This window comes from Emys orbicularis, chromosome 9 (genome assembly GCF_028017835.1).
Source record: "Emys orbicularis isolate rEmyOrb1 chromosome 9, rEmyOrb1.hap1, whole genome shotgun sequence".
Classification (NCBI taxonomy): domain Eukaryota; kingdom Metazoa; phylum Chordata; order Testudines; family Emydidae; genus Emys; species Emys orbicularis.
The window spans coordinates 15226353-15248873 of NC_088691.1; the positions used below are offsets into that span (position 1 = coordinate 15226353).

At 44.2% G+C, this 22521-nt stretch overlaps 1 protein-coding gene across 4 annotated transcripts in view; it reads right to left on the bottom strand.

Moving 5' to 3' along the window:
* Positions 1–22521, bottom strand: part of TENM1 (teneurin transmembrane protein 1) — a 385653-nt gene that overhangs the window by 8457 nt on the left and 354675 nt on the right. For all 4 annotated transcript variants that reach the window (XM_065411098.1, XM_065411097.1, XM_065411096.1 and 1 more), the window contains 3 exons: positions 7719–8015; positions 2218–2605; positions 331–1551 (listed from right to left, as the gene is read on the bottom strand). In XM_065411098.1, coding sequence (XP_065267170.1) covers positions 331–1551; positions 2218–2605; positions 7719–8015 — 1906 coding nt within the window. The remainder of the gene's footprint in view (positions 1–330; positions 1552–2217; positions 2606–7718; positions 8016–22521) is intronic.

A 22521-nucleotide genomic window follows, 5' to 3' on the forward strand; every position in this document is an offset into this window, starting at 1 on the left:
GTTATCACAGAACATCGCTATCCTGAATTCTGTATTGTACTTCCTTCCACATATCATGGAAAGGAATTCAGATAATGCTGCCTCAACTCTTTTTCAAATTCTAGTACTTAGCAAAGGCAGCACATACAGTTATTTGCTTGCTTTATTGACGGGCTGAAAGGTCACAGAAAATAGACAAAGCTATGTGGGTAGTAGGAGGTTAAATACATTCAACTAAAATGTATGCAACTTGAAAGTCCACTCTTCTTCTCTGATGTGTGCAAATTCCATGGACTTGCATCCATATAAGGATTTGACCCAGAAGTATTTTTAATAGGAATTTTTTTTTACCTGTCGTATACTTAGCAACATCTTGGATTCTGCCAACTGGATAGTTATTTTCAAATGAGTAAAGATTAAATGGTTTGGGAATGGTGTTTAGATGTTTCCACACATGATGATTTGGCGTTGTCCATCGTCCAGCAATGACGTCATAATCCCTTTGACCCAAGTGCACTAATTTAGTAAGAGAATCATAGAGCCCTCCATGAAAACCAATGATAACCTGAAAATCTGGATAAGTGTCCTGGTAGATATCTCCATAAGGTGTGTACAGAATTTCTTTTATTACTTGGCCCCGACTGCTAAAGATAGCTAGGGGTGTGCCGGTGTTGTCACAAGCAACATAATATTCTTCTCCACTGCTTAACTCCATAGCAATGAGATGGCCTTGAAGATCATAATACAGGGAAGTTATTTCTGAGCTAGTATGATTGTATAAATGAGTAACTCTGATTGGATTGGAGAGATCAGCATAAAAGAACTGTAGGTGTTGTCCTAGACTCGATTTACTTGCAACTCGTCGTCCAAGCCCATCATAACAGTATTGCACAGTCCAACCAGACACTTTGTTGTAGGCTTTGTTCAGGAGACCATTCGAGTTATACTCAAATATTTCATTGCCTCTTTGTCTAAGAAAACCATCTTCATCCATTTTGTACTGAATTTCTCCTAGTCTAGTGATGCGATCTCTAAGATCATATCTCAGAGGAGTGAGACGGGCACTGTTTCCATGACTAAGCAAGTTGATGTTTCCATTCAGGTCATAACTATAACGCCACTGGGTTTTGTCATTCACAGAGACAGTTTGAAGTTGACCATCAGCATCATACTCATAAAAATACCTTGTTATGTTGGCATCTACTCCTACTCGTATATCACATATCACCATACGACCCATATTATCATATTGAATGGTCATCCAATAGGCTATGGACTTAAGAATTTCATATTGCACTTCAATCACCTGACCATTGGCACTAAAAATCTTGGTGTGTTTCATCACTGTGGTAGTTATAACTTGGTTTAAGTCATAATTGATTACACTGAATTTTCCAAATTGTTCAGTCCTTCCAGATACATCAACATATCGGTACAGATCAATAGGAAGAGGAGTCTCATTTATCATGGCCTGCATGCTTGTGACCCGGAAATTGTTGTAACTGTAGTCAAATCTGGCATTTACGAGGCCTTCTTCACTAAATCTGAAGATCTGACGACCAATAAGAGGGCCTATATATAGCAAATAAGGAAAAAAAAGAAAAGCAAGAAAAAACTAATTAGGCCCATAGTATATCTAATATATATAACAAAGAAAGAAAAGATGTTAATCTGAATGTATTCCTGAGTCTTATTGCTATTTGACTACAACATCTTTAAGTGAGAAAAATGTTAAATTGTTCTCTCATGGATTTATTTAGTGCACAGACATTCCTTAAATACTTATTACAATTCTTTTAAACTAATGATAGTTTACATATAATTATGATTTCCATATACTTACTTATAAGCTAATATTAACTTGAATTTATTTTTAACACGGCTAACACATTCCTGATATAAATAATTTCTTTGAATTTGTCATGACAGAGAAACTTGAAAATGCAAACAGTAAAGCAATTTGATTTATTATTTAGCAAATGTCCTTATATTGGAATAACAAATAATCAAATATTATGAGAGCCACTTCATAGCAAACGATAACAAGAATGTTTCATATTTCAAATGGGATAGCTTTTACATGTCCGTGGACAGACAAACAGACACATTTTTCTTCTTCAACATAAAAACCTGATTTCAAGCTGTATACCAGATAGACAGTGTTTGCAGGATTAGGGGCCAAAGTTTTACCAGAGGTGACAGTATCACCCTTTAAAAATATTGATAGTTATAACCCACCTGTTTGTCTGTATCTGATGGTGCAGATGAACCCATCATGCATTAAGTGTATTGTTTTAATAACCCCGGAAGATTCTTCATATGTAAATGTGACTTGAGTAGTATCATAAAGAATCTCTGATAGTCGGGACTGTCTGGTATATTTATAAAGGACCCTGCGACCTGTTCCAGGATATAGTATTTGCAAAAGTCGTCCATCTCTGGTGAAATCTTGTATGAAAGAAGCAGTGCTGTCTGGTGGGGTGTAGATATTGCGATAGTACCCAACTGAAAGCATGGTTTGCAAACCATGGCGCACCATACTTGGCATGGTGACTGAGAGCAGATAATCTGATTGGTCATATTCAAAAATGTAGCGGCGTTGGCTGTGCAAGAGGAGCATCACAGACTGCAATGAAATAGAAATTAGAGTGTAAATAACTGACAAAACAAATGATTATTAATCAAGTAGATGCAAGAAAATTAAAGAACCATTGAAATAGATTCCCATTTCTATTGCTTGTTCTTATTCTCTGTACAATACAAAACAAAATTCTGAGCTTTGGAAAACATGTGGCCAAAGAGGCTGCTTACAGGGGGAAAAAAACCCCCCGTCTGAAATAACATTGGCTGTGAGGACACAAAATTGTTAAGGCAGATGTAGCTCTCAGTGTATTGCATTGCAGCCTCATTGTAACTCAGTAGGCCACTCTGAAACATGTAGGGCACCTACCCAGGAAGCAAATTCAGACAGAACTTCCCTCACTAACACAAATAACATACCAGCAAACGTTCCTCGATGATGAGAAAAGAGGCAACATTCACTGTTGCTGATGATTTGTTTAGCTCTTATTGGCATCCCTAGCATGATGCTTATACCAGCTGAACAGTCTTGCCCTCCACAGAATAAGTACAGCACTTGGTCCATTCCATGTGTACTCTTCTCTGCTCATGGCATAGCCACAAACATACCTGAATTTCCTCAAATTTATTCAGGAGTCAAAATTATTTGAGGGCTATTTTTTGGGTAAGTATTTTTATCTCTGGTGTTTAATCTGTAAACTAATTTCTGTGAGTAACTGATATTTGCTATGTTGATTAGTTGTGACTGGTCAGAGAAATCACAAGGTCTGCTTTCTGTTTCCTGACTAGATGACTCTGCCAACACTTCCGGCAGAAATATTTCTGCATGCCAATTTAAAATTGAGTCTCTGTAAACATTTGTTCTCCCTGTGGGGAGCTATCATTGCTGAAACAACCCCCCAAAAAGTTTAGAATGATTATTCGTAGAAAGTCTTAGCAGTATTTGCCCAGCTCTAGTAAGTGCCATGACTGTTCTTGGCTATTACATATCCTGGCCACATAACTTGAATTGTAGTATAGGCTTGTTATAGCAAAGTACTTACATTCTGACCCCAATTCTACCAAGCACTTAAGCACATGAATAGCCACACTGATCTAAGTGCTTTGTATGATTGATGCCAAAGAGCTCAGAAAAACTTGCAGGATAGAGCTCTAAAGAGCAACATTGTGACCATCCTTCTAGGACATTAGAACACTGGAAACAAATTAAGAAAAACAACTTGTTTCTGAGCACAAACCCTGCCAGGACGGAAGACAGTAAGGGCTCAATCCTGCAAGGTGCTGAACGCTCTGGCCCTAAGCCAGTTGACTCTAACAAATACCTAAATGTCTGCCCAAAGGAATGAAGATAGACTAAGCCAATCCTCTTTACATTTCTCATTCTTTCTCCCTCACTATTTATTTCAGCCTTCCTTTGGTGAAAGACATCTGTCACCTGTACTCAGGCCAAAGAACATCAACGTTTGCCATGCTTGAGTTATCCAGTGCCAGCCGGTGAAGAGACTTTTCACCAAGCTTTTCCTGACCACTTAATTGCTGGTTTGTCAAACATTTATAACATATACATAGTGTTTATTTTATTCTCACTTTCCAGTCCCCAGTCTGCAGTAAACCACTGACTGAACTCTCCCTGATGTGATGACTCTCTTGCTATAATGGTCCCTGCTCTGCCATTGACAGAGTATGAATAACAAGTTCAGAAGCATCTCTAATATAACTTTAGTGCCCTTTTGTGCCATTTTCACAGCACTTTGTTTGTTGTCTGGGACAGTGAAAGGACAGTACAAAGATTGGAGACATAGTATCCTATCCACTGTTATCAGTTTGTATTATAAAGAGAATAAAAGGTACTGTAATTTCCTAGCTATTCTAAAAAAGTCAGAATAGATTTTAAACTATCTATGCAAGTGCGTCCTAATTAATTCAAAAGGATTTCATAGCCTAGCTCATAAAACATCCAAAAAGCTTTCATTTTATAAAAGCAGCCAAGATATGTTGAAACTCGCATGGGTTGAGGCCTTCATGATGTTTTCAGATAAACAACTAGAGGTTATAGCTTGGAATCTCCACTGAGAACATACAAAACAGATACATTGCTAAAAACAGCCACTAGATGTCACATGTGCTCAACATAAAAACGCAGTTGCCCAAGTATTTTGTCTGGCTGCAAATAGAGCAGGATTTTAGAAGTGAGCTTTGGGTAGTCAGTGGTTTTTATAAGAACAAGTAAATTAGTGTGACCAAATTAAGTCAAAAAATCTTTCCTGTACTATCCTCATGGTGCCCTACCCATAGGAACCCCAATCCTAGGGCGGGGAGCCCTACCCATAGGACCCCAACCCTAGCTCCAAATCCTCTACCCACAGGAACCCTAACTCTAGGGCAGGGAACCCTACCCGTAGGAACCCTAACCCTAGCTCTAAGTGCCCTACACATACGAACCCTAACAGTAGGGTGGGGACCCCTACCCACAGGAACCCTAACCTTAGCTTCAAGTGCCTGGCCCATAGGAACCCTAACAGTAGGGTGGGGACCCCTACCCATAGGAACCCTAACCCTAGTGCAGGGAGCCATAGGAACGCTAACCCGAGCCGCAAGTGCCCTACACATACGAACCCCACCCCTAGAGCAGAGAGCCCTAGCCATAGGAACCTTAACCCTAGGGCAGGGAGCCCTTCCCATAGGAAACCTAACCCTAGCTCCAAGTGCCCTACCCATAGGAACCCTAACCCTAGCTCCAGAATTTTAAAATTAAATTACTGAGAAAGGAGGGATATTTGTCCACTATTAAGGCTCCAGAATACCATAATTAAGCCATAAAGAATGCTAATCTATCCGAGGGAAAATTTATACCTATAAACTGTTATTTTAAGAAAGCAAAGTGAACTACCTTATTGATTTTTGAATAAAACTAAATAATTGTGGCCGCATGAGGACTGAGACAATTACAGCTTTAAAAATCATTACAAAATGTATACAATAAACAATTATTTCTCAGTGCGATCCCACAAACCCTTCACTTGATGAACAGGGCTTTGTCAGACCAATCCTGAATTTGCTCTTTGTGTTTGGAACACTCATTGGTGATAATATCAATTACATGTATGGAGGATCAAGTCCGTCATGTTTGACTTTCATTAACTCCCATAGTTGTATGTAGTGTTGTTGTAGCTGTGTTGGTCCCAGGATATGAAAGAGTCAAGGTGAGTGAGGTAATATCTTTTATTGGACCAATTTCTGTTGGTGAGAGACACAAGCTCTTGAGCTTATACAGAAGTTGGTCCAAAAAAAGATATCTCACCTCCCTTGTCTCATTAACTCCCATGGGAATTACAGTATAGACCAAGTCCTGGTTCCACCTGAGCCAGTGGAAGTTTTGCCATTTATTTCTGAGGGACCAGGATTTGGCCATATGTGTAAAAACTGCAGCACATTAGTTTATACATTTATGTTTGTGAACTCAACACAGAGTAGGAAAAGACAAACTGGCTTGGAAAAGCTGAAATGCACAAACCCTTTTAAAATTTCAGGGCCAAAGAAGAAATATGGTACCTTCACAAAGCTATTCTCATGGCACTGCCCGAATATGAAACCAAGCAGTACCGAAAACCTGTTTACTTCAGAGTTTCACTCAATATGCAGACAAAAGAGTTCCTGACAAATTCATCTGAACCAAACTTCAGAAACCTCTATGGTTTGTAAATCTTATTAACAAATGGAGATGCCACAATGTGTGCAGATAATGGAGGACTCACATTTTTATGTGCTTTTCAAGCTATATGAGGTTTCTCTCTGGGTTAGATTCCAAATTTTTGGAGGATCAGACTTAAATACCTTAAAATATGTACAGCAGAGAATATCTTAAAAGTACACATTTACAACTTTAAAATGTATAAATAACTTAAAAGTAATTGGATTTCCTAGCATATAATATCACCTATCAGCTTTATTTCTTGTCTTGCTTGAGTCATTTCTCCAGATTCCTGTGGTTAACAGCTTAGAAAATGTTTGGAAACTCATGGTATTTTTAATTATTGCCACTATCTTTTTTTAGTTGTAGAGGATGCTGTTTGGAGATATACTTACAATGTGGACTGAAATGCTTCTGAAGAAATGGCACACAGAAAATATGATGCTCCACCTTGGAGTATGCAACTTTTGTACCCTTATTAAGTGATCTGTATCTCTAAAGAGAATTGCAGATAATGGTTGTTGAGGAAACTCAGTCATAAAGCCTTTACAAAAGTGGAATAATTGTTTCCATCTCCTTTCATTCTTTTTCAAAAGAGTGAATACAGTTCTCCTGAAAAATGCTGGCTAGACAGCCTTGGAAACCAATATCTTTATGCCCAGGATACAGTATAGACAATGGTACTATAAGCTTTCTTACACTGTTCCATAATCCTGACCTAGAAGGGCCATCTCTGTAAGTCAGAGGATAATTCAGTTTCAATATCCTTTAAGTACTTGATTCTCAACACATCTCAACACAGAATGACAACACATGTCAAAAGTGAGGGTGGGGTTTTGTGGACCCCATCTACTTGAAACTGGACTGGACCCATCAATGCATTTTACGTAAGTCATTAACAACTCTCAGATGCTAATGACCTTTGCTGCTGATCTATGTCAGATATGAATTGATGACCTTAGAGGCCTGCAACTTTCCTCCCATTATTAATGCAATCCAACCCTCATCTTCCTTTACACTTGAAAATCACTTATATAATTTTTAAAAAAAATATATTATTCTAATGAAGCACATTAACTGAACTGAAACAAAAATAAAAACTATAGTTTAATTCCACATGCCACTTATTCTAGCATAAACGTGTTACCGCTCAATTTTATAGTTCTGAATACATTTTTCCTTTGGGAAAGTCTCTTTCAAAAAAGTGAATAAACTTGTCAAAATGAAACAAAGGGAAAACATTCCACCAAATTTAGTTTTAATACATGCCTAACTACAGTGTTCCAAGTGATGACAGTCCAAAGACATTTTATCTAAATATGTAATTGTTCCCATTTACAGTTAAAAAGGGTTCTTAGTTACTTTTGCTGGAGACTTACCATGACAGTGAATGTATTTATAATTTAGTCTTTATATTGATATACATTTCCTGCCTTTAATATAATAATCCATTTTTAAATTGATTTACCTTTTCTAAGTATGTGTAGCTCCATATTTTACCATCTGCCCATGTTCTGGAAATTATCTTCCCACTTGGGTCATACTCCATTTTCTCAGTCCATGTTCCTCTCTGAATGTAGGTCACTAATCCTGAATGTGAGTAAGTGATGTTGACTTCATTATATTTGCTGATGGGTGACCACAGAATTGGACGTCCCGTCTGGTCATACAGAATCCGAAGAGTGAATTTTCGATGGTCATCGTAGATCTTTCCTGTTCTGGTTATGTGGTCAAAATCAATGGATAATAGGTTTCTGTTGTGGGCCTAAAGACAAATATGTAAGAATAATGTGTCTTATATATACAATTGCAGCATTTCTATGACAACTGAATGATCAAAGATACTATGATTTTAATAGTATATGAATATATTAATTATTAAGGATGAGAAAATCCAAAGTTTCAGCCTGTTACAAATAGCTGGACTATGAAACTTACCTAAAAGTAAAAAGTGAATTTTGCTCTCCAATTTTGGCACTCTGATTTACACAGGGAGATAGCTGCATTTGCCCCCTCCCTGTATTTATAAAAAGTGCATTTTAAAATGTTATTTTACTTACAGGGTTTTCTGGAAAGTGAATCCAGAAAGTGAAGAGAGCGAGACGTTTCAGTGTAAAGTGTCTGCTAGTCACAGTGTTCAGGGCTGTATTGTTCACAGTTACTCTTGCTGATTCTTTGTTGAAATAGCAGTGGCTTCGTGTAACATCAGCTTGTCCCCACCAAAGCACTTCCACCACCATAGTGTATTGCAGTATGCAGGGCCGGCGCTTCCATTTAGGCGACCTAGGCGGTCGCCTAGGACGCCAGGATTTGGGGGGGCAGCAATTTGACGGCGGGGGGTCCTTCCGCGCTCCGGGTCTTCGGCGGCAATTCTGCGGCGGGTCCTTCACTTGCTCAAGGACCCGCGGCCGAAGTGCCCCGAAGACCAGGAGCGCGGAAGGACCCCCCCCAATGCAGAATTGCCGACGACGACCGGGAGCGCAGAAGGACCCCCGCCTAGGGCGCCAAAAACCCTGGCACCGCTCCTGGCAGTATGGCTTGCCTTGTAATAAGCAATCTGCCACCTGCAAGGCAAGACCCAAGCATGCTACAGCTGAACAGCCACTCTGGTTGTGGCAGACTGATGTTATCCAGGGCAACTGCAACAGCTGATAAACTAAATTAAATGTATACAAACAGAAAATCTCCCCAGGTTATTAGCAATTGCTTTGGAATCTAAAATTAGCACGTACCATTAGCTTCCCTTGACACAACTAAATCTCTTACACCTATCATGTTTCAAATTTCAGCACACTAGGATTTGCTTTATGTAAAAACCTCCTATTCTAACACCCTAACATTTCCTTTCATCTCTCTGTTCTTATCTTGTCCCAAGTCCTCCTCCTTTCTTCATCTTTCTTCTTCCTATGGGTTGACTTCCTGACTCCATGCAAGCAAAGACGTGAAGCTGAGCTGGCTCTATATATTAACACAGACATTCTGCTTCTCCTAATCTCCATTAATATTGATAGCATAGTTACTACTCCGAAGCTGTCGATGTTAAGGTACACATGAAAGTAGTACAGAAAATGGAACAAATATGTTAGCAGACACACGCTCTCCACTCACGTCCATAAACTTTGGCACGTGGGATCAGGGAAGCAGACGATAAGGGAGTGAAGGAAGAAAAAGCTGACCGATAGTGGCAATCGATCCAGAAGAATCAAATAGTTCCACTGTCCGGCCACACCGGAAGAAAGACAGGAGGCAATGGATGGGGTTTAATTAGGCCACAATTTTATTCACTTAAAATATCTGGGGGTACACAGCATTAAATTATACAGTGAAGGTCATCATGCTTTTTTTAATCATTTCCACACAATCCCCCCCTTAAATGGTATTTCAAGATGGTAATAACTGTCCCTTTTGTGGAAAAGAGACATTATTAGCTGCTATGGGATGGGGTTGTTATTGCTGTTGTTGTTAAAGTCGGATCCCATTTCCCAAGAAGACAAAACAAGACAAACACACACAGAAAGGGGGAAAAAAAAGAACAGCCAAGAGAGAAAAAGCAGCTTCTGTCTCGGGTGTTGACTTTCACTTGCAGCCTTGCTGCTGGAAAAACACAGGCACAAAACATGACCTTATCAGCCACTTCAAGACCTGGCAAAATTGTCCCAGGATCGTGCTGTTTAGGGTATTGCTTTTAGTTACCTCTTTCTGGTCACAGACTTACAACAGTGTTTTAAAAATACGCAGTCATGGCTAGCTAAGCCAGACTCTTATTAGACAGAAGGAAAAGGAGAGAGAGAGATAGAAAAGAGAAGAAACTAAGGTAGGGAAGGAAAAGGACACATGGAGGGAGGAGACAAATCCCCGATGGAGTTTGAGATCTAGCCAAAATTGGCAGAGGTGGTAATGTCATCTGGCTCCCTCTCTCTGGCCCAGTTTGGTCAGCACATCTTTCAGGATTAGGATGACGAAGGACCTGGATCCTAGGAGATGGTGAGGGTGGCAGCCATGATGGTGAAGCTCACGCCAATAGCCATTTCCACCCCCAAAAGTCTCTTTCTTTAAGAACCCCAAGAGGGAGTGAATGAGGAATAGCCCATCCTCTCATTATTTTGTCCACCAATTAGGCCTAATTTTTGACACACCAATTTTGGTTCCACACTTTTCTTGTTTACCAAGAATGATCTTAACATAATTCTTGTATTATATCAGGAGGCCTTTTTATCTCCCTTTTGTACCTTTTCCCATCAATATTTTTGTTCTAGGTTATTGTGGCATCGTTGCATAGTCTGTTCCTCATTAGCGTTCACATATGTCAACAATAGCAATGAATAGTGCCAGCATTTTTCTGTACACCAGCTGTCTCGATGCACTATATCCATGGCCCTGCAACACTCCTGCTACTCTAGCTTCAAGTGTCTTCTGAGCAGAGAGGAGACTAATCATACTATGTTGTGTCAAAATTTGTGGACAAATAGGTTAAATTAAGAAAGCAATTCCAATCCTGTGAGGTCCAAATGAAAATTTGAACCCAGATCTCTGGCAATGAAATGCATCTACCCCTTTCTTCCCTCTCCTATCTCCTTAAATTTTTCAGTCACCAAAGACAATCATTATTACCATTATGTTCAGTTTTAATTAGAGATGTACAATTATCAACTATAATCTGGGGAACCATAAAATAGATTGTTTATTGACTTGTTTCTTCAAACTACCAGTGCTCAATGCTTGCATTAATTTATTTTGAACAACAAATTGTGATATAACTTCTCACAGCAGGGATGATGTCACATTGTGTGTTTTTACAATGCCCAGCACGATGGAGCCCTGGTCCTAATTGTGGCCTGTAAGCACAGCTCTAAAATAAATGTTAAATAGTACTAGCCCAAGCTGTGGTTCACACATAGTGTGAGTGATTAAAAGGAACATCTTTTCTGTCTTTAGATACAAATTGTTTGGAAACCTAGAAGAAGCAGGTGTTCATTCTTCAACTGTCTTTCCCGTGGTTTTATATACATACATCTCTAAATTTAACAGTGTTCATTTACTACAGCTGTAAAATAGCTACATACTTCAGTAGACGGCTGTAACTATTACAATTTATGTTCTAATGATAGTTAAAGAGCCTAAGTAAAAAGTGATTTTCAGTTCAACTACATTTGTTGGTATATTTGTGTGACGGACATTTCTTAGTAAATTTACTTTCTCTGAAACCAGGATTGGTAATAAAACACATTGAAAAGAAAGCAGAGCATAAATCCTGACTAATATTCTTTTACCATCTATGTATAAATTTAATGTTCTCCTTGTTATTAATATAATGATTGTAGGGCAATCTAAATTCAGACATGACCCAATGAATAAGAATCAAAAACCGACCAGAAAGGGATGAGGCATATGCACATCTTGCTGATTTCGTAAAATTCAGGGTTTTATTTCTGTTTTTGTTTTTTATTTTATAATTCACTTCTCAGAAGTGCAAAGCAGAACTGGGTTTTTAGAAGGGATTGCTGAATTATGAGCCCTCATTTCTAAGCCAACACAAAAATGTTGATTTGAAATCACAGTGGTTTTGCTTAAAGATGGTTTCTGAAGCCTATGAACAACTGAGTAATGAGCTAATGTGAGGAAAGTGAATTAGGATATTCCAATATCCAGCAAAAGTCAAATGTTTGCTTACAAACTTTGCCTACATTGTGACTTTCCTATGCCAATAAGGAGGAACTGGCTATCAAAGAACCAGATCCTCAGCGGATGCAAATTGGTGTTGTTCCACTGACTTCAATTCTCAGACCTAATGCTTACCAAAAATGTGTAAACTAGTCTGCAGGTATGTGTACATTCTTGTCTGTTCAGTGAAGCCAAACAAATTAACGACACCTGAGGATCTCACCCAATAACTGTAAAGTAACTAGTTAGAGGACTGGTAATATTATGGAAAAAATATTTGTTAACCAGCATAACAAACATATCTGTTCAAGCCCATATCCTCAAAACTTCTGACTTGAGTTTTAGACAACAAGGTTTTTTTTAAGTGCAAATAAGTGAGACTAGCCAGGCATCTAATTTTCAATTTTGTAGACAGTCACTTGTAAAAAATGGATTGTATCCAGTTCTGAGTGCCCTCTAAGTTATGCAAAAGAAAGGAGTAAGCAGCACTGAATTCTAATTGATATATTACTATGCATCATGCTCATTGGTTTTAACAGCAGCCTTTGCTTCATTTTCAGAAGTCAATTAAAATAGAAGTTCAATTGATTAAAAAAAGAAGGCTTGCAAGATTAAAATTCATGTTAAAATGCCTATTTGTATGTAGATTTATTATTAATATAAAGACTGTACATACACATACGGACTGTTTTGCATATTTGGTGAAGGCAGTAGGTCAGAGCATACTACACTTAAAAAAAGTTATGTTTAATTTCAGAGTTATCCACCTGATTGGTGTGTTGGGACCCTGTTTGGACCCTCCTACAGCATTCAAGTTACTAATGTGCTAGATCCTCTTCTCTGTTCCATTTCTGGGAAGAAGAATTCTTACCATGCAGTCTTGCCACTTTTTAAAAACAGAACTTTTATACCTTTCTTCAAGGCCTGCTGCTAGCATGGGTAAGCTGTCTCTCCTCCAAGGATGAATTAACAATCCTCTGGGGGCGGGGGGTGGGGGTCAGATGCCTTTGTGCTGCCTATTAATGGGGACTGGGAATTAAGGGCATTAGAAAGTCCTAGAGAGGAAGAAGTCTACTACTTTTATAACCTGGCCTCTTTTTATCCTACTCCCTAGTTGTCTGCTTTTAAATTTATTTCCCTATCAGTCAAACTCATTTGTATTGGTTGCTTCAATGGACTGAATACTTGACTACTTTAACCACATCAGTGCTAAATTTTAAGTGAAATAATTTGACCTGAATTCCCCCCTTCATTCTCAAAACTTTTGGATTGGCCACCTGCTTTTTTATTGAATTTTGAGGACTCCTGCAAGTCTATTCGTCTCCAGTGAGAATCAGCCTAATCCATGGGGCCTCCTCTTACTCATATTCTCAAAATTCAGCATCATACTCTCATACTCCCACATCACAGGCTTTCCAAGGCATGATTTAGCTATTTTAGGGCTCTGTGCAATGACTATCAATTGCTTAGTAGCTTTATTTTCAAAATGTGACCCAATATGAACTAAGGCAAAAGTGCCACTTGTTTTGATTTGTATTCTAGCCCTCAACTGATGTAATTTTTTTGTAATTGTACCCAAATAAAAGTTTTCAAAGATTTGTCAACAATAAGCCCTAAATACGTTTAATTTATTTAGTCTATTGGCGTCACGGTTTTTATTTGATTTTTTTTTGACGATGCTATACAGTAACTCCTCACTTAAAGTCCTCCCGGTTAACATTGTTACGTTGCTGATCAATTAGAGAACATGCTCCTTTAAAGTTGTGCAATGCTCCCTTATAATGTTGTTTGGCAGCTGCCTGCTTTGTCCACTGCTTGCAGAAAGAGCAGTCTGTTGGAGCTAGCTGGTGGGGGCTTGGAACCAGGATGGACTGGCTAGGGTTACCATATGTCCGGATTTCCCCGGACATGTCCGGCTTTTTGGTACTCAAATCCCCGTCCGGGGGGAATTGCCAAAAAGCCTGACATGTCTGGGGAAATAGGGAGGCAGCATAAGCCAGGGTCCGCCTGGCCCCAGCACGACCCGCCGGGTCCGCAGTGCAGCCCAGCCGCCCGGCTACATTGTAGCGAGCTCGGGCGGGAGAAGGGGGGGCGCAGCCGCAGAAGGCGGCGAAGGGGCCGCTGCTGCCCCCGGAGGCCCAGCCGAGCCCGCAGGACCACGGGGAGGCCGGGCCCAGCCAACGGCTTGGGCTTCCCTCACGGGCGGGGACTCCCCGGCCACTGGGGGACCCTTCCTGCGGCCCCATCACCCCGCGCGGCAGGAAGGAGGCTGCGGGGCAGGGAGTGCGGCATGTGCCGGGGCTGCAGGGACCCGTGCTGCCCCGGTCGCCGCTGAGCATCCGAAGCCCCCGCCAGGCAGAGGCTGCCGGGGGAGCGGGGGAGCTGGGCAGGCAGAGGGGTGCAGAGGCTGCAGGGCGAGGAGGAGCAGGGCAGGCAGGGGCATAGAGGCTGCAGGGGCAGGGGGGCACAGGGGCAGGGCAGATGGGGGCCCAGAGGCTGCAGGGGCGGGGGGGTGCAGGGTGAGTGGGGAGCAGGGGGCACAGGGGCTGCAGGGCGAGGAGGAGCAGGGCAGGCAGGGGCAGGGCAGGCGGTGGGGTGCAGAGGCTGCAGGGCGAGGAGGAGCAGGGCAGGCAGGGGCATAGAGGCTGCAGGGGCAGGGCAGGTGGGGGGGCGCAGAGGCTGCAGGGGCGAGGGGGGATGCAGGGGATGCAGGGCCAGTGGGGAGAGGGAAGCACTTAGCAACCCGCAACCAAGATTAGAGCGGGAGGGAGGAGGGGGAATGTGGGGTGCTCAGAGGAGGGGGCAGAGTTGGGGCAGGGACTTTGGGGAAAGGGTTGGAATGGGGGTGGGGAAGGGGTGGAGTTGGGGCGGGGCTGGGGGCAGGACCGGGGGCCCGTGGAGTGTCCTCTTTTTTAAATGTTTGAATATGGTAACCCTAGGACTGGCAGCCCCCCTATCAGCTCCCCGCTCCCCTAAATACCCTGTGCAGCAGCTGCTCAGCAGGCTATCAATTGCAGGGCAGTTCAGCTGTCCCTCCCCCCACTGCCATGTGCTGCTCCTGCCCTCTGCCTTGGAGCTGCTCCTCGGAGCCTCCTGCTTGCTGTGCGAGGGGAGAGGGGGGCTAATGTCAGGGTATCCCCCTCCCCCCTGCTCCTGCCCCCCACTTACCCCATCTCCATAGAGCGGGGGGAGGAGGGGGAGGACACGGCAGGGCTCAGAACAGAGGGAGATTGCTGGCAGCAGCTGCTGTCTCAACTTGCTGATCTACTTAAAAGGGCAATGTACTTAGAGTGGGGTCAGCGTACTTAAAGGGGCAATGCACATCTCTCTCTCTCACAGGAAGAACAGGAGTACTTGTGGAACCTTAGGCCTTGTCTACACTACGAGAGTACTTCGATTTTAGTTAATTCGACTATGTGGAATCGATATTACTAAGTCGAACGTGTGTGTCCACACTAAGGACAGTAATTCGACTTTGTGAGACTTTGTGAGTCCACACTAACGGGGCAAGCGTCGACATTGGAAGCGGTGCACTGTGGGCAGCTATCCCACAGTTCCCGCAGTCCCCCCTGCCCTTTGGAATTCTGGGTCGAGCCCCAAATGCCTTCTGGGTAAAAAAATGTGTCGAGGGTGCTTTTGGGCGCCTGTCGTCATCCGTCCGTCACTCAAGCCCTCCCTCCCTCCCTCCCTCCCTGAAAGCGCCGGCGGGAAATAATTTCGCGCGCTTTTCTGATTACTGACAGCGCGGACGCCACAGCAGTGCGAGCATGGATCCCGCTGCGACCATCGCTGCAGTTGTGGCAGTTCTCAACGCCTCGCAGCTTCTCCTCCACCTGTACCAGAGGCAGCTGCAGATCAATCATGAGAGGAGGCTACGGCACTACCGTGACGGCATGAAGTCGGACACTAGCTCCGACCTCTCTGAGAACATGAGACCCAGCGCCCAGGACATCTCGCTGTCACTGGGTCTTGTTGATACTGTTGAACGGCGATTCTGGGCCCGTGAAACCAGCACGGAATGGTGGGACCGCATAGTGCTGCAGGTCTGGGATGAATCCCAGTGGCTGCGCAACTTTCGCATGCGGAAGGGGACTTTCCTCGAACTGTGTGAGTTGCTGTCCCCTGCCCTGAAGCGAAAGGACACCCGGATGCGGGCAGCCCTGACTGTCCAGAAGCGAGTGGCCATAGCCCTCTGGAAGCTCGCAACGCCAGACAGCTACCGGTCCGTCGCTAACCAGTTTGGCGTGGGCAAGTCTACCGTGGGGGTTGCTGTTATGCAAGTAGCCAGGGCAATCGTCAAGCTACTGCTATCTAAGGTAGTGACCCTGGGAAACGTGGAGCTCATCAGAGATGGCTTTGCCGAGATGGGATTCCCAAACTGCGGTGGGGCTATAGATGGGACTCACATCCCTATCCTGGGACCGGACCACCAGGCCAGCCAGTACATCAACCGGAAGGGCTACTTTTCCATGGTGCTGCAAGCACTGGTGGACCATCGGGGACGTTTTACCAATATCTACGTTGGATGGCCTGGCAAGGTTCATGACGCTAGGGTGTTCAGGAACTCTGGTCTGTGTAGACGGCTGCAGGAAGGTATTTACTTCCCGGACCACAAAGTAACTGTTGGGGATGTGGAGATGCCTACAGTCATCCTCGGGGACCCTGCATACCCGCTAATGCCCTGGCTCATGAAGCCCTACACTGGCGCACTGGACTCAGGGAAAGAACTATTCAACTACCGGCTCAGCAAGTGCAGAATGGTGGTGGAGTGTGCTTTTGGCCGTCTCAAGGGCAGATGGAGAAGCCTACTCACTCGCTGTGATCTCAGCGAGACCAATATCCCCATTGTGATAGCTGCTTGCTGTGTGCTCCACAATTTGTGTGAGAGCAAGGGGGAGACCTATATGTCGGGGTGGGAGGTTGAGGCAAATAGCCTGGCTTCTGATTACGTCCAGCCAGACAGCAGGGCGATTAGAAGATCACAGCGGGACGCACTGTGCATCAGGGAGGCTTTGAAAGCCAGGTTCCTGACTGAACAGGGTCTCCAGTGACTTTTTACTTTGTGGACACAGATGCTGAACCTGCCCCCGTTTCTTTACCCAGTTACTGTTGACTATCCTTCCAAGTTACATACCCCCTTCCCCACCTTCCCAACAAATAAAATCTGTTCTGTTCTGTTAATGAACAAGGTTCTCTTTTTTACTGTTTTCGCGGGAATGTTTTAAACCGGGGACGCAGACTGTGGCGGGGGGCGGGCTTACTGCTTTGATGCAAATGATGCTTCTAAAGTCCGGGAATGACAGGCTCCGCAGTGCTGCATTGGTTGTTTCAACGCAGCCTGCCAGCAGTCCTGGGCGGGACTGGATGTATGTGTCGGCCAAGTGACTTTCTGGCAGGGGGGGAAGGGTAACAGATCCCCTGCTGCGTGGCTCTGTGATCCAGGATAAGGACCGCGGCATAGGATCTCTAACTGCCCTCCCCCGACACAAAGTCACAGATCAACCCCCTCGCACCCCAGAACAAGAAAACCGCCTCCCAGACTGACCAGGGTAACTGGTGACTGTGCTGTGTATGTGTCCTGATGCTGGACCTGCCCCCGCCTCTGTAGCCTGCTACAGGTGACTGTCCTGTCCAAGTAACAAACCCCTTCCCCCCCTTCAGACAGAATCCCCTCCAAAAGACACTCTCGGAAACAGTACTTAACAGAAACAGATGTTTTATTACGAACCGCACATGAAAAGGGGGGGGGGAAGGAAACTTGGACATGGGCTAGTGTGAGATGGGTAGGAAAGGACTTTTCAAAGTTTGGAACGAGAGCCTTCCATTGCTGCAGCAGTGTGCAGTGGCCGACTGACAGTTTTAACGGCCCTTGCCGCCCCTCCTTCTTTGTACTTTTGGTGAGGGGGGTGTGGGACTTGGTGGCGGGGGAGGGCGGTTAGAGATAGACAGCAGCAGTGCTCTGTCCTCCTGCCTCCGGTCTTGCAGAACATCCACTAGGCGCCGGAGCGTCTCCGTTTGCTCCCTCATTAGTCCAAGCAGGGTTTGAGTAGCCTGCTGGTCCTCCTGGCGCCACCTCTCCTCCCGTTCCATGACTGCTCTGTGCATTTGTGACAAGTTCTCCCTCCACTGTGTCGTCTGGGCTGCCTGCTCTCGTGAGCACTCCATAAGTTCATAAAACATGTCTTCACGAGTTTTTCTCTTCCTTCTTCTAATCTGCGCTAGCCTCTGGGAGTGTGATGCCAGGCTGGGTTGGGAGACAGTCGCAGATGTGTCTGTGGGAATGGGAAAAAGGGAGTAAATTCCTGAGACAGATAAATGAAGTTGCTAACAAAGAGCATAGTCTTTCTCTGTGAACAACACCATGCACTGCACCTTTCACATGCGCACTCAGGACAAGGTCGAATTTTCGGCCCTCGCCTTATGTGTCTGGGGTCCTGCAGTTGCGATCAGAGAAGCGTTGCAGGACACCTCTACTTCTGCTGCGGGCAAACATGGTAAGCCGTAGACTTGTGGCAGCTTAAACATGTAATAGTAGCACTGGGCTCCTTTCGCACTGAATGCAAGGCCACTCTCTGCTGGCAGCAATCAGGGAAGCATGAGCTCTGCCCCTGTCCCACCACCTCGCGGCTGTCCCCGGGAAAGATCCCTGTATGCTGCCCCTCTGCCGCCTCCACCGCGTGGCTGTAAAGCAGTCCAAATACTAACATTCCCCTCCCTAATTTAAAGCAGGGCGTCATGTGTGACATAACCCTCATGAGGATCTCGGAGACCGAGAGGGGAAGGATGCTGCGTGAATGCATGCAGAGGCCTGGGCCATATGCCGCCATGCTGTGCCGCGCACTGATCCCCGACTACCTCATGGACTCATGGCGTGGGAACGTGTGCTACCACGGGGGACCAAACAAGATTGCCCTGCCGTTGAACCTCGTGCGCATGCTGGAGCGGTACCTCCAGGAGAGCTATGCGGAGCTATCCCAGGAGGACTGTCTGTCCATTCCCGGGCACATTGACCGCCTTTTCCTTTAAGTTGAGCATAACGGACTACAGAGTGGAGGGGCCGTGTTGTGGACTAATCATGAATATCCGGACAGTACTTGATTTTCTATACATAGTTAGTAGTAAAAAGTTTACTAAGCCAAATAAATCATGAACAACAAATTACTGAAATAGTTATTATTCCTGTTTTGTTATAAATAAAAGTTTCTATGTTTAACTGAGTGACTGAAAAGCCCATTCTTAACAATATAAATATTCCACTTATGTTAAAATGAAATGTTTAGATGTTTAAAGCACTCACTGCTTGATCCTTCCCCTGATTCGGTGTCCGGGGTAAGGGCTGTGGACGGTTGGTAGGGGATCTCGGTAAGGGTGATGAAGAGCTCCTGGCTGTCGTTGAAATCAGCGGTGCAAGCGCTGTCGACTGCCTCGTCCTCCTCATCTCCTTCCTCATCTTCCCCGTCACCTAACATTTCCGAGGAGGAACCGGTCGTGGACAATATCCCATCCTCGGAGTCCACGGTCAGTGGTGGGGTAGTGGTGGCGGCCGCACCTAGGATGGAATGCAGTGCCTCGTAGAAACGTGATGTGTGGGGCTGGGATCCGGAGCGTCGGTTTGCCTCTTTGGTTTTTTGGTAGCCTTGTCTCAGCTCCTTGATTTTCACGCGGCACTGCGTTGCATCCCGGCTGTATCCTCTCTCTGCCATGGCTTTAGAGATCTTCTCATAGATCTTTGCATTCCTTCTTTTGGAGCGCAGCTCTGAAAGCACGGACTCATCGCCCCAGACAGCGATGAGATCCAACACCTCCCGATCAGTCCATGCTGGGGCCCTCTTTCTATTAGATTGCACGGCCAACTCTGCTGGAGAGCTCTGCATCGTTGCTAGTGCTGCTGAGCTCTCCACGCTGTCCAAACAGAAAATGAGATTCAAACTGGCCAGACAGGAAAAGGAATTCAAATTTTCCCGGGGCTTTTCCTGTGTGGCTGGTCAGAGCATCCGAGCTCGAAGTGCTGTCCAGAGCGTCAACAGAGTGGTGCACTGTGGGATAGCTCCCGGAGCTATTACCGTCGATTTCCATCCACACCTAGCCTAATTCGATATTGCCATTTCGAATTTAGCGCTACTCCTCTCGTTTTCAAGGATTACAGAAGTCGAATTTAAAAGAGCTCTATTTCGAACTAAGTAGCTTCCTGGTGTGGACGGGTGCAGGGTTAATTCGATGTAACGGCGCTAAATTCGATATAAGCTCCTAGTGTAGACCAGGCCTTAGAGACTAACAAATTTATTAGAGCATAAGCTTTCGTGGGCTACAGCCCACTTCTTCAGATGCATATAAGCTTATGCTCTAATAAATTTGTTAGTCTCTAAGGTGCCACAAGTACTCCTGTTCTTTTTGCGGATACAGACTAACACGGCTGCTACTCTGAAATCTCTCTCACAGGGTGTAACTCTCTGTCTGCCATGCTGTTTCCCCTCCCTCCATTCGTGCTGCCTTGTAGAGTGTGAGGCTACATTAACAACGTGTTAACCCTTGAGGACTCAGCCGAGTACTAGTTCATCATTTAGCAGTAAGGCATTCCCTGGGAGATATCCCACTCTCTGACTTCACCACCTCAACCAAGCTTCACAATCATCATTGCTGTGTACAGTATTAAATTGTTTGTTTAAAACTTATACCGTGTGTGTGTGTGTGTATATATAATATAGTCTTTTGTCTGGTGAAAAAAATTTCCCTGGAACCGAACCCCCTCCTATTTACATTAATTTTTATGGGGAAATTGGATTCACTTAATATCATTTCGCTTTAAGTCGCATTTTTCAGGAATATAACTACAACATTAAGCGAGGAGTTGCTGTACTGTTTTTCCTTTTCAAAGGGCCTAGTTACCTAGCAGGATGCAGCTCTCTGTGAAAACCAAATCTGCACTGATACTCTGACTGTGGGTCTAATTGCACTGTTCCTCATAATTCCCTACATCTCCCTGACTCCTCCTTCTCCATCACCACCAAATTCAAACTTTTGTCTTCAGTGTCAACTCCACTATGCTATATATTAGACTTGTGGCCCTATGCCCATTTTATCAACAATACCAGCTTAGATACTCAGTTTGTCCCTTTCTCTTAGAAGTATCCCTGATCCTATTCACATGCATGGAATATCTTCTCTTCTCTTGCCCACTAAGCCATCACATGCTCCTCATTTAAGTCCCTCCAGAAACCTCACCTCTTCCAGGATGCTCACAAGAAGTGACTCATTGCTAGCCACTCTCATAGCTTTAGTATTTTTTGTTTATAAAAGGTGTGAGAGAGGAAAATAACCAACCAAAAATCCTAACCCAAGCCCCAAAATGTACTGGCACCTATGCTCAGTGACCATGTGAGCTCCCTTGTTCAAGAAACAAAATCTCAGATGAACTTGGCATGAAAGGATTCAACTTTAAAGGGGAAAAAAGTCTTTACCTTACACTTTAGAAGACCGAGCAAAAATACGCTTCTCCCACTTGTATTTAAAATGATCATTTAATCTAGAAAAACATAATTAAGTTCTAATTGCCCCCTTCCCTGGGAATATTCTCATGGAGATTTCTCCCCTAGCATTCTGGTAAGAGTGGAGGAATGAGGTATCCCTCAGGTTAGATCCATAAATCTTGCTGTCACCTTGAGATCTGCACAGAGGAGCTGTGCCTTAACCGCATCTCTGGCTCTGCTCTATGGCAGTGGTGTTCCAATAGAGCAGGAACGCCTCTAGCCTAGGCTTCCCAAAGAACCCTCTCTCAAAGGGGAATTCCATTGTGGAGCGGTAATGGGGGTGGACATTGAGAAATAATATAGGTAGAATAATATTCTTTGCCAAATCCTGTCTTTATCTCATCCAGTCCTCTCCCAGCATGCCCATTGTTTGCCCTCCAACTTCGTGTAGCTATCGGTGGTATCTAGGGGAGAAGAAGACTCTTCCATATAGGCAGTTGAGATGCCTTTTTTGCTGCCCCAAGCGGCAAAGCGGGGGCAGCAAAAAAGATAAAGCCGATCGGCGGCACTTCAGCGGCAGCTCAATCGCGCCGCTTCATTCTTCTGCGGCAATTCGGCGGCGGGTCCTTCGTTCGCTCCCTCTGTTCCTCTTCAGCGGCACTTCGGTGGCAGCTCAAAGAGGAAGAGAGGGACTGAGGGACCTGCCGCCGAATCGCTGCCAAAGACCCAGACGTGCCGCCCCTTTCCATTGGCCGCCCCAAGCACCTGCTTCTTTCACTGGTGCCTGGAGCCAGCCCTGGTTCTTAAGCATATTTCACTCCTCTAGGACCCACTTGTGAACCTCCTCCTTTTTTGGCATATGCTATTGAGGAAAACAAAGGTGCAGATGAAAATGAGTTAAAAGAACATGGAATGAAATTAGCCAATGGAAAATTTAAGGTGAATATCAGAAAAATATTGGGCAGGATGAAGCACCTGAACAAAAGGCAATATGAGGCAGAATAGATGATCAGATGCACCTTTGACATTTATCACTTTTATGATTCAATGCACTTAAATATGTGATTTGCAGTTATTTAAGCACAGTTTGAAAGACTTATGCAGAAATGAACCAATTGTTGAATTGCACGTTGAAGGCCGTTT